The sequence below is a fragment of the Pyrgilauda ruficollis genome, unplaced genomic scaffold (genome assembly GCF_017590135.1).
Source record: "Pyrgilauda ruficollis isolate IOZ18807 unplaced genomic scaffold, ASM1759013v1 scaffold70, whole genome shotgun sequence".
NCBI classification, from domain to species: Eukaryota; Metazoa; Chordata; class Aves; order Passeriformes; family Passeridae; genus Pyrgilauda; species Pyrgilauda ruficollis.
In genome coordinates this window covers 1,061,330-1,074,069 of record NW_024528822.1, presented here as the reverse complement: position 1 = coordinate 1,074,069, position 12,740 = coordinate 1,061,330, and the positions used below count along the sequence as shown (strand labels likewise).

Here is a 12,740-nt window from a genome sequence, read left to right as displayed (position 1 = left end):
ACAGCAAGCTTGTCCATTCCCGACTGCCCCATGCAAGGGACACATCTGCACGCCTTCTTCTTACCTGTCCTGGACAACCCAGGCTGTCTGATGGTAACAATACGGGGGGGAAAAGGGAATTATGGGGAGAACAGAGGACATCTAAACTACAATAACATAACTATGCATCACTAAAGCTTTTCTTAATATTCACACAATAGTTATCCCTTAATTGCGAGAGCCAGTCATCTCACTATCCATCTGTAACGACACTCGTGAGGGAGTGCCTGGTGCTGAGCCTGTGCTTCAGCTCGGGCTTGCATCCCTCAGCATGTGAAAACAGGCCTGCAGTCCTGCTCGGCACCGACTCCACAGCCAGCTTCTGGGGCCTGAGATTTCTCCAGGTTCCTCTGGCAAAGAGGATGTTGAAGTGACATGCCCTGCCCTGCCCTTTCTCCCGTGCCGCTTGGGGTCAAGCCGTGGGCTAGTGACTGCCCTGCTGCAGATCCAAATGGGTTTAGCTGAAATGGAAAGTGTGAAGGTGTTGTGGCAGCAGATTGAGAAGCAGTGGCAGTGGGAGAGAAGTTCTGAATAGACAGAAGCACAAATTGTGTGACGGGGATATTTGTGGAGCCCCAGTGAGCAGGCACAAGGCAGTGGTGTGTCCCTCTGGCAGTGAGGCAAAGGATCTGGTTTCAGGAGTGGGTTATGGAGAAGCTGAGCACAGTGTTTCTCACTAGCCTTTGACGGGCAGGGCATCCCACAAAGTGAGGCCATGCAGGCCTGTTTCCTGGTGAGTCCTGCCTATAATGAACATCTCTTGTGGACAGTTTAACGTCAGAAGATGAACAATTGTGGTTCTAACACAGGGAGCTTTCTAAACCTGGGATTTGCATGTTTAGCTAGAGACAGTGGGCACAGCTAACAGGACATTGCTATTCTGAAAATTCAGTGACTTTTGTAGTGGTTGTTTGCCTCTCAAGCTAACTTTGGAAATGCATTGGGTACTAAGTATTTGTCTGTTATGTAAGAACTGAATGGTTCATAAGACAGCTGCCTACATGGAAATATTAGCAAGGTGCACATAAGTGCCCAAGGTGAAGTGGTAAGATCCAATACTTCTCTCTTTGGATAGGCTGAGTAAAAAATAACATAGCAACAGGGTGCTGCTGCCCACTGTTGCAGAGGACCTGTGTAACATCTGTTGCTACAGTTCATGAAGATCTTATTGTTGCCAGAGGGCACCCAGTTGAAGACAATTTAATTAATTGAGTATCAAATAATGCTGAGGTTATCATGAGCTGTCTGTGGCAGGCTGATGGCAAGAGCATCCTTTCTAGGTACTAATACTGTAAATTCTGCATGCTGCACAGTAATTTTTTGAATGATGGGGAGGCTTGTGCTTGCAGCTGTTGGGGGGAATGCTGATTTGTTGAATTCAGATGTGCAAATATGGAGAGGCCCTGTTTCCAGTGAAGAGAGGAGCTGGTCAGCCTAGGAAACAGCAGGTCCTGTAAGTGCCTCTCTCTCTGTGCAGTTCCTCCGTTCGTGTTCTGGGACATTAATGTGATCAAAACACTTTAATACTGTCACAGTTGGCCTGCTCCTTTAGAAAAGCTTTGGAAACAACTTGTAATCCTTTATTCCCTTCCAAGTACTTCTATACCAGACTATTTTATACTAAAAATAAATTTGCAATGGAAGTCCATCAGTAATAAAAAACAATACCTTTTGAGAATCATTGCAGGCATCACAAAAGTTTGGTTTAGAGCAAATTGGAATCTTTGAAGTCCTGTTTCTTGTGCAAAACACACATCCCTTCAATTCTGCACATGTGGTCTGTAGGTGATTGAATTGGGATGAAGGAACATCATCTTTCCTTATTCCCTGACTGTTTAGTTGCTTACATTGCAAAAAATGAAAGGTTACAGTTGGGGGAAGTTTATAATTGTTAGTGAATGACTGTAGGGGTGAACAGCTATTCTACAAGGAGTAGAAGAACTCAGATAATTTCTCTGTTACAGACAAATAATTCCCTTGTTCATATGATTTCAAGACAGAGTGTTTACCTTGGGGAAGTGAAGCTTCAGTAGTTTCAGTAGAGTGTAAAATCAAGGTAATTGGTCCTGGGTCCTGTTACCATTGCTGGTTTCCTTCTATTTCTGTTATTGCTACAGAAGCATAGCCTGGACACTTCTGGATGGAAAAGGATATCCATTTCCCAAAGCTCACCAGCAACCTTTATTAAACAAAATTTTCATTAGCTCCTGGCTGAGCAGAGGTAAGAGCAGGGTGCGTAAGCAAAAACAAGAATGAAAAGGCTGACCTGATTTTTCCCTGCCTAGGAATTTGTCCAAACATTTTTTTCTTTTATTCTGTAATATTTTGTCATACCCTGTTTGTGCTGGAGAGGGGAATTGCTTGAGCTGAATGCTGAATTAAGATTATGGTACTTGTTAGTAGAACTGACTTCCAGCTTCCTCCCTACTTTTGTTCCAAGGACAGAGTTCAGCACTTCCTAGCATGGCTTTTTGAATCAATCTTCTTTGATTTCTGGAGTGTTTTTGGACCTGTCTTCAGACTTTGTTTTCAACTTGAAGTTGCACCATCAGTGTGCCAAGGCACGACTTCAAGTAGTGCATGGAAGAAGAGTCAGTTGTTATCCATAGCCAGGACAGGTAAATTGGGTTTTGGTGGGCTTGGAGCTGTTGCAACCCTCTGTAAAGCTCTGATGGCCACCCTCATGATTCCCACCCTATTTCCTGCAGCTTTTTGAGATGCTGCTGAAGAAGCACAGATTTTGAAAACTTCAGAGTAAGGCTCTTGCATTGATGAGGCAGGATCTGTGCTTCTATGAGCAGAAAACCATAGACTGTTCATTGCTTCTGTTTGGTGAGGCAAGCAGTAGAGAAAGCAAGATGGACCAGGTGAGGTGCAGGATTACAACCAAAGGGTAAATCTTTGCTTCCCAGCGTGGATGAAGAGATAGTCGGGAAGCATGTAGGTTAAAGCCTATGGAAAGCAGGACTGGTTCTGGGAGGACTCCAGTAGCCTGTCTCAGCTGTCTGGGATGCAGCTCTCAGGGCCAAGGATTTGGCTTAGGAGGCTCATTAAAGCACCAGTGAGCTTCAGTGCCTGTGTGTCTCACTGGGCTGTGGCTCTTGGAAGCACATGAGTTACACTCCATTAGGAGTCTGCACTGCAGACCTACTTTGAGATACAGTTTTTCATGTCTTGCTTCTAAAAGCCTTTAGCTCAAGGATTGATTTTATTTTCATGAATAATTTGATGGTTTAACGTGAGTAGATTTAAGCTCTTATGTAAGAACCTGCTGAGCCTGCCTGTGTGGTGTTAAAACTTTCAACTTGAAGCAAGGGTGGCTTACTTTTTGGTGTTTTAATCTGCCTTCAAATGCTACATACTTGTTAGAGAGTACATTTTCTTTGACTTATCTTCATGCTGAGCCTACTTCTGATTTAGAGCTGTTTTTCCAGAGTGTTGGTATAAATGCAACCCTGCAATGCTTTCCTCATGGCCTCATTTTCTCTCCGGCACTTTGCTTTTTTAACAATACTGATGTCAAAACAGAAGATACATTGCACAAATGGAGAAGGAAAAAAGTCAAATCGCTTAGCAGTTGCCAGTGATTTTTAAGTACCATTGTGTGTAGTAGTAAGTTAAGTTGTAATGAGACATGAGGATGTTTTTGTCCCTTGGAAATCATTCATTTTTTTACAAGGGCTTTGATGATAGTTCATAACCTAAACACAAAACAAGTCTTTAAGAGTAAGATGAAACTGAATGAACAAAACAGATGAGGAATAGCACATCATTCACATGTTTGTGAAACATCCGTGGGATCCTATTCTTGTGGTTTGGATTCTTGGTAAAGAGGTTGTTTGATTATTTTGCTATATGTACTATCTTATCAATGCCTGTAACTATCCAAAAGGGGGATACCAGGAGGATGGATCCAAGCACTTCTCAAAGGTGCCAGCCTACAGGAGAAGAGGCAACAGGCAGAAACTGATGCACAGGAAGTTCCACCTGAATATGAGAAAGAACTTCTTCATTGTGAGGGTGAACAAGCACTGGAACAGGTTGTCCAGAGAGATTGTGGAGTCTTCCTCACTGGAGATATTTAAGAACTGCCTGGTCTCAGGCATGTGCCATGTGCTCCAGGATGACCCTGCCTGATCAGGGAGGTTGGGACGGATGACCCCCTGTGGTCCCTTCCAAGCTGACCCACTCTCTGATGCTGTATGTGTGTTTGCATTCTGAAATGATTCTGTGTATGTTCTAAGGGGGAAAAGTGGAATTATTTTTGCTGTGGTCTTGGAGGTTTTATGTTTTATGCTGTGGTCTTGGAGTTTTCTTTTTTTGGTTTTTTTTTTTTTTTTTTTTTTTTTTTTGGGTTTTTTGTTTGTTTTCTTAATGCCTCAGATTAAGCTTTTTATTAATGTTTGGGATGGGCTGTGTTTGGGATCTTGAAGCAGTACTGCATTTTCATTTTTAATGATAGTGCTGAAATGTCTACAGTATTTTGTTTCAGTCATAGTTAGATTTACCCTGCTCAATATCTTATAATCAACGATGTGATTTGCCTGATCTATTTTCCTCTGGCATTACTGTGGAGGAAAAGAGTATGTTGTTACTTTTGTGCAAAAGAAAGTAAAGCCTGATGTTATCTGTTGGCATATCTTGGTGTTTGTCAAGTTGTCATTTACTACTGTAATCCTAAGGGAATTTAAGACTCAGTTGAAAAATTATTTTTGTTTGCTCAGTTTATTTCTCTTTATTATTAAGATCTAGGCAGTTAGAGTAGATGTGGGTATTTGTTTGTTTGTTTGTTTTTAATGAAGTTTACTGATTTCCGCTTTGTGCTTGTGTACCACTTATAGTGTGGTGTCTGGTACCAAGAGGCAGCTCTGCATTGCTGTTCAGACATTGCTGGGGTGGAAATTATCACACTTTTCAGTTTTAGAAACTAGTTTATGTAGAGATTTTCATGTTTGCCCTTGTGAACTTCTGTTAATTTTTTCTGTGGTTGACTGTATGGGTGACTGTCCTTAGGTAAAGGACCAATTGATCCTAATTATCCTAATTGTATTTAGGTTACCTTACATCAGGTTACTGGAACTGCAGGTGAAGTAAACCAGTTACTGTCTGGTTTCAGTAGAGGATTAGTTACTTTATTCTTGAATGGGAAGAGCTCAGGTTGGCCATGTGTATAGATAGGGAATTTCAGAGCAACTTAAATACTGGGTTTATCTTTTTCCAGCAGATCTCCAGAAAAGTGTGGAAGATGAAATTGAATCTATCCTGCAGGAGCGGATAATGGTTTTGGATGGGGGCATGGGGACCATGATCCAGCAACATGCGCTGACAGAGGAGGATTTCCGAGGGCATGAATTTAAAGATCATTCCAGGCCTTTGAAAGGCAATAATGACCTTCTGAGTATAACTCAGCCTGATATAATCTGTGACATACACAAGGTAGGTGGTTCTGGTTTCTGTCTCTTGACAAGAGAAACAGGGAGAACTTGGCCTCTGCATTCCCCTTTTCTGTACCACAGGCTCCTGGCTCTCCACTGTCTGTTGGGGATAGAGAAGAGAGAGCTAGATAGCCATGTGAAAAAGAATGAGCAGATTTGACTGTTCTGGTTGTGTGAGCATAGCATTTTTATCTTGGTTTCTGATGGCACCCAGGCAGTGCTATTTTTAAATCCCTTTTTGACTTACGTCCCTGATGTATTTCTATTAATTGTAGATTCTGTTTTATTTCATTTTTATTTTCTCTTTTTGTTCTCAGCTAGCACTTGAAATGCATCTAAGTAGGACATATCTGAATTCTAGATGTGTTTCTATAATTGTGTATTAAAGGGCTGTTAAGTGTGGCAGCCTGAAGCAGGCCTGTGTAGTTAATGAGTATATGAGCTTCCTAATGAGTGTATGTGCTTCCACAGTCTTGTTTTTCCCTAGAATATTAACGTGTGGCCCAGTCTAATCTGCTGATGATTAGGAATTTGCAAACAGATTTCATTGTTTTCCCATCTTCAATTAGACTTTAAAAAACAACTTCCTAAGTCTATTTATTGAGCTGCTGGTATTCATAGGTCTTACTGTAATAATTAGAATGCTTGAATGGTGTTGCAGGTATTTGTTACTCAGCTGAAGCCTCACACGTGTTCTGGGCTTTTCCAATTATTTATTGACAAAAATCTGTATTTCATTGATGAGAATCATACTTGTCTTATGTTGGTTAAACTTGGAAGGTAATCGGTATTTTTTAATTAAGTTTTAACTGCCATTCTTTGGATTTTAAGAGTGATGAGCTCGAAGGAATCAGTCTTCGACCTATAAAAATTTCAGAAGGAAGTATTCGTAGACTGAGTTCAACTGAGCAATAGTGCTCATGTATCTTGGAATTTATAATAGTTTGTGGTTTTAATAAGGTAAGCTGTTTTAACAGTTGAATTTGGTAGTTTAGCAGAGGACTAATGATGTGACCTGAGAAATATGTATTGATTCAAACCAGATATCCTGCTGTTATCTCTGTAATGGCCAGTTATAGGTGCTTTCGGAGGAGTGTAAAAAAACCCTGTCTTTTGTGGTCCCCATCCCTGCAGCAACTATTTGGTCAGAGGCTTTCTGAGCAATGGGTGGTGACTTCTTATCTTAGAGCTACCAGGGGTTATTTCTTCTGAGAACTGGACAGAAGGAATTTGCAATAATGGATTAAAATATTGCTACAAAGAAATATTTTGTTTAGTTTTTTTTTTTTTTTGGTTGTTGTTGTTGTTGTTGTTTGGGTTTGTGGCTTTTTTTTTTTTTTTTTTTTTTTTGGGGTTTTGGGTTTTTTTGTTTTTTTTTTTTTTTTTTTTTTTTTTTTTTTTTTGTTAATGACCCAGTGAGTTAGCTCTTACAGATATCAGTAGCTTAAAAAGTAAATGTTAGCTGTGCCTTGGCTGGCAAAGTCAGATTCAAAGGTTAGAGATGTGATGTATTTTCAAAGGCAAAAAATTAACTTCCTGCTTTGAGTATGTTATTTCCTTCTGTAGTTGTAGACAGGAAAGTTGTAGGACTTTTATACATTTAATATGTTTAGACAATTTTCAGAAAATTAATATATTGTTGGTTGACATGTAAGAGCTTGTATATCTCTGTTGGTAGATATTTTTATGTGTTTTCAAGAGGAGTTCAGGGAAAGCATATTTGTTTGCAGTAAAACATGTTTTAAAACAAATTTATTTTCAGCTGTCATTTGGATCAAGACTTATTTGTACTGTTGAACTCAATCAGTTAATCTGCTTCTTGTAGGAAAATCTGAGAGGTTTATGTTTAATGGTGGCATCAGTATTTTTGATGAACTAGCACTTCAAGTGTTTGAATTTCTTTGAATATGGTCATGCCAGGGTTCAAAGGGATCAAAAAGATGAGTTAGGGAGAAGGGCAACTGATAGAGGTTATATAAATGCAGGCTAGAATCTGCAAAAATGTTGAAGTTTGCATTGATTTCAGTTTACTTCAGTGGGAATTAGACAACCAAAATGCAGCAGAAGTCTTAAATGTTTTGCAAATCTCAGTCATTAGTTAAACTTTAAATGAGATCTGCACAAAACATAATTCTCCTAAGCTTCTGTTTGGTCCCAGTGTGCTCTGGTGCTGTACAAATCTCTTCAGAACATATAAATTTTCTAATCTTTTCTGTTGTTGTTTAATTTGGGCCTTTTCTGAGAGTGCCCGCAGCAGCCCTTGCTTGCTGAAGGTGATTGGACTGTGTCTGACCATATCCCTGTGCAGAAATCTAGAATGTGCTCCAGTGGCAGAGGTGACTCTATAAATGTCACTTGTTAATGGAAAGTGTGGCTGACACTGAAATTCTGAAAATTCGTTACATGGAACACTTCTACTGCTTTGGCCCTGTGCTTTTGAATAAAGCCTTTAGAGTTTGATCAGCTTTGAATTGGGAAATGATTTGTGACTTTTTGTCAACTGGATGAGACAAAGTAGTTGAGTTACTTGCATTCCACACCTCAGGCTTTGTTTCTTTCATGCCTTGCAGGAATACTTGCTGTCAGGCGCTGACATCATTGAAACCAACACTTTCAGCAGCACCCGAGTTGCACAGGCTGACTACGGCCTTGAGCATTTGGTAAGAGTGCTAAACTATGTACACATTAAATACTAATTATGTGCTTGCAGCCAAGATTAGCTTAGTCCCAGGATTCATTGGTGTTGTGCTTCTTGGCTGCATGCTGCTTCTTGAGCCATGTGATGGGACTGTAGCTCCTTTCTGCTGCTGTGGACAATTGGCACTTGCTGTGTCACAGACATAGTGTGCTTCTTGTTGGCAGAGGTACAGACAATAATAATTAGTCCTAGATTTTGTTTGAGTGTTCACAGGATCTCTCAGTTCTGTGAACAGGGATGTTTTGCTTCAGTCCTTCCAACTTACCAGTGCCACAATGGAACTGCTTTTTTCCTGGATATTTCTTATGTGTTGTTCATGCTGGTGTATGTAGAAGTCCTTTCTAGTTTGCATTTATTGTGCCTATTCTTTGTTATATATTGTTTTGAGAATTTGGGGAAATATGTGAAAGTAAATACTTGGAAATATGCTACTTGAAGAAGACGTGGACTTAAGAGCAGGCTAATTTTGTCATCAAAGTCCTGTCCTTCAGCTTCTGTTGATCTCAGTAGGATTTATTTACTACCTTATAGAATGAAATTTTATGATTAGCAGCTGTAGGCTGGGGCATGTGTGGGATGAGCCTGCCATGTAACTCTGTTGCTGAGATGTATTGAGCTGTTCCTTTTGAAGCCTCTTGGTAGTGCTGATATGTACTTGTGTGACTTGGAACCTTTGGAGTGTACTTCAAGCTGCTCAATGCAAGTGTTGTGTTTCTTTGAGGATGAGTTACCCTGGACTGAACTAAAGGTTGCTCAGTAATTGTAATTTCTGTAATTGTTCCAGGCATATCGATTAAACAGAGTCTCTGCACAGGTGGCCAGAAAAGCAGCAGACACTGTAACTGCTCAGACAGGTTAGTATTATTTCAACTTTTTACTTGTTTGTAGTTTTTACAATGCTTTGAAATGTTGCTAACTAGAGGGTAACTTGATGGTTTACGTTATGGGGACATGCAAACATGCACAGCATCATTTTAAGTTACGCACAGTAACAGCAATTTCATATCTCTATTTATATCACACTAATTTCATTATGTGTGAAGGATCTGGTCCTTAAGGTGTTCAGCACACCTGTCCTGTGCCTGCCTGGTGTAGACTGCAGGTGATACACATCTTCAGATGTGTTTTAGAGAAAATAAATTCAGCAGGGACTGTTAGAAGTTCCTTAGGTTTGTACAGCACAACTCTTTGTACTCCAGAACTAGGATAGCTGATTGTAGATAAATGTGGATTATCAGTTAATCCTAGTGTTTGACTAGTGGTTTAACTTTATATGGCAACTAATGGAATCATCTTAGTATTTTCATTTCATTTCTACAGATGCCTTCCAGGCATGATGTGAGAAGGGTTAGAGCTCCTTTACATGCTGTAGACAATGCTGTCTTTCAAGACTCATTTCTGCTTGTATTCTACAATCAAACTGTATTTCAGGCTAACAGTGCTGCTGCTGTTCAGATAGCACCTTACTGATGTGATTCATAGTATGCAATAAAAAAGTAAGATTTGGAATGTGCTTTTAAAAAGTGGGGCTTTTATGACTCATGCCAGAATATTCAAATAAGGTTACGTAGTGAAAAATGCCAGGATAGTTCTATGCTGTGCATTTAGAGTAATTAAATGAAGTTTCTTGTGTTAGAGACAAATGATTCTTAGAAGAAAAGTTAATTGAGATATCTGACCTTTTCAGAAATGTTATTCTGTCCTGTGAGTATACATTGAGCATCCTGTTGGATTGAAATAAAAAAAGCCAGCTGTGCTGGATGATCCTGTGCTGACTAAACTCTAGATTTGAGACACGAGTTTCCTGTTTTATAGTTCTTCATCCTTGAATGATATGCATGTATTGGTGTCCTCAGAGGTATTTTACATTGACTGTCACTGTAAAGCCAGAGGTAAATAGTTTAGGGTCTTTTTCCCCTTCTGTGTCTTGGTCTAGGAATGAGGAGATATGTTGCTGGAGCCATGGGTCCAACAAACAGGACACTCTCTGTGTCACCATCTGTGGAGAGACCAGATTACAGGAACATAAGTAAGTATTTATAACCATCAAGTTATTTGACTTAGGCAATAGTTTTGAAAGATTTTTTTTCCAGATGAAGTTAACATCATTCCTGTTTTACAGCTTTTGATGAACTAGTTGAAGCCTATACAGAACAAGCCAAAGGACTTTTGGATGGAGGAGTTGACATCTTACTGGTGGAAACCATATTTGACACTGCCAATGCTAAGGTGAGACTTCTGGGGAAAAACCCCATCACACTAATGTGATTTGGTGTACTACCCAAGGAAATTCAAGATACATTCTTTGAGCTATCAGCTACTGTTTACTAAATACATGAAAAGACTCTTCAGTTGATAACAAGTGGGTAGAATGTGAGAAGATGGTTTTTAATCAGCCTTTTCCAGAAGGTTTCTCTTAATATGTGCCATTTGTATCTTTCTGGCTGCCTGTGCCAGCTGTCCTCTTATTCCCAGAAGCTCTACTGTATTGCTCCACATCTCCGAATACTTCTGATTGTATTTTTCACTGTAAGCTGTATTTTCACTGTATTTTCACTGTCTGTCCAAGGGATGCTGTGATGCCCACATGAGAGGGAATGTCCAGTGTATCTGGTTTCAGATAAGGGGAAGGCTTGTAAGGCAGTTCTATTAAAAGGTGTCTTTTGGGAGGGAACTCTGCCATCAGTTTTAAGAAAGAACAATTTGGAATAGATTAGAAGGGTAAAATAAAAGGAATAAAATGTTGAAATATGCCACAATTCATGGGATTTTAACACCTCTTTCTGTATTCTGTAGATACACAGTGCAGTGGGTGGAGTTGTTAGGGTACTTAAAACTGTCTTGTGATTTTATGTGGAAAAGTCTGTACACAGTATTTCTTTAGATTTTTGCCACAGGCTGAATAATGTGTGCAGTGACATCACTTGGCATTTGCAGATCTGTCCAGTCATCATGGAGGTTTGGCTAGGAGCCTATAGGCTTCAAAAAATGCTAAGGGCACGTTCACGGGTTCACTTTCTTACCGTAAGGAGGGAGGACATTTTCAAGACCTTCGAAGGAGTAATTTGCAGTTCTTACTGTAAAAATTTGTGGTGGTTGGAACCCTTTGGAAACTACGTGTCTAAACAGACTCAAGAGCAGTGGATGTGTACTGGGAAGAGTTAGGTACAGCCATATTTGGGATGGGGATTGTGCTGCAGATATGAGGGAGAACCACGTGCTGATGTGATTTGGGTTTCAGGGTAGTCTTGGTCTTATTTGGTTTCCCTGTGATACTTTCTTTCTACTTGTTACCAAAACCTGTTTTGGAACATCTGGAAGATGCTGGGGGTAAGGGTAAAACTTCCTGAGTATAGTAAGTTCTGGCAGGCAATATGAGCTAGCAAGTTGCGTAAACAGCCATAGAATAAATAAATAAATAAAAAGGGCATCAAGCCCATAGAAACAAAAATAAATGAACAATCTGAAGAACTCTCAAAGCATCATTAATGTTTTGCAACATATTCTTCTGTAGGCAGCTCTTTTTGCACTCCAGATGTTGTTTGAGGAAGAGTATGCTTCCCGACCCATATTTGTAAGTATATTTCAATATTTTACATATCCTTAAGCTTCATTTGTGAACTAGCTGAGATGGCAGTTGATTAAAGTGCTTTGAAATGAAGGAAATGAGTTTATTGGAAATGTACTTTTTTCCACATGATTGTGAAAGTAAAACCTCTTACAGTTTTGTCAAATCAGCCTTGGATAGCTCTGTTCAGCAGATCACACCATAGTCTAGGGAATGACTTTATTCCAGTGTGTATTCATTCTGTGTATTTCCACAAGAAAAGGTCTAATCATGGGTTTTTTTCAGGCTTGCTGTCTTGAGGGCAATAGGAACCAGTGCTTCAAGGAGGAAATTAAGCAAATTCTGACATATTTTCAAGTAGAATGAGTGGCCATTTGAAGTCAGAAAAATTTGTTTTACTCCATATTCTTTTCTGATAGTTGCTGCTCATGGATGCACTAAAAGAAATACAGAAAATGAGTAAGATTGTTTTCAACATTCTGGTGTATTCTTCCAGTTTTCTACAGTTTGCAGTCTAGGCTTTTTCATTTGCAGTTGGTGTCTCTTTGTAGGCTTTTGTTGGGTGCATTTACTTCTTCCTTGCATCTGTGTTCAAACCTATGTGGGACCCAGGCATCTACAAAATAATCTGCCAGTAACTTGCCCAGCTTATGAATGTGCTAGTTTGAAAGTTTGCTTACTTTTGGCCTGTCCACCTCATAACTTCTATTGTGTCTTGCCATTTATCTCTTGAGTATGATAATGAGCAGCTGTTCTACGTTCTCTTTGCTGCATAGTCATGGCATTTGTAGTCCTTTGTGAGAACCTCCTTTAGTCATCTTTTTTTCTGCCTGATTATTCCACTTCTATTTAGCTGTTCTATTTGATTCTTAGATTATTGTCCCATTTTTGTTTTCTGCTTCCTCAAGTCAGAGTAGAATGACAATGTAACACAGCATTCAAAGTGCAGACGTCAGGGATTGTGTGATAGTCTAGTGATGTTCTCTGCCTTTTCCATTTT

At 39.7% G+C, this 12,740-nt stretch overlaps 1 protein-coding gene across 1 annotated transcript in view; it reads left to right on the top strand.

Moving 5' to 3' along the window:
* The window catches only part of MTR (5-methyltetrahydrofolate-homocysteine methyltransferase), a 51,784-nt gene that overhangs the window by 860 nt on the left and 38,184 nt on the right, over positions 1 to 12,740 (top strand). Inside the window, exons 2-7 of the mRNA XM_041485501.1 lie at positions 5,261 to 5,475; positions 8,045 to 8,134; positions 8,957 to 9,026; positions 10,109 to 10,201; positions 10,295 to 10,401; positions 11,687 to 11,746. Coding sequence (XP_041341435.1) covers positions 5,261 to 5,475; positions 8,045 to 8,134; positions 8,957 to 9,026; positions 10,109 to 10,201; positions 10,295 to 10,401; positions 11,687 to 11,746 — 635 coding nt within the window. The remainder of the gene's footprint in view (positions 1 to 5,260; positions 5,476 to 8,044; positions 8,135 to 8,956; positions 9,027 to 10,108; positions 10,202 to 10,294; positions 10,402 to 11,686; positions 11,747 to 12,740) is intronic.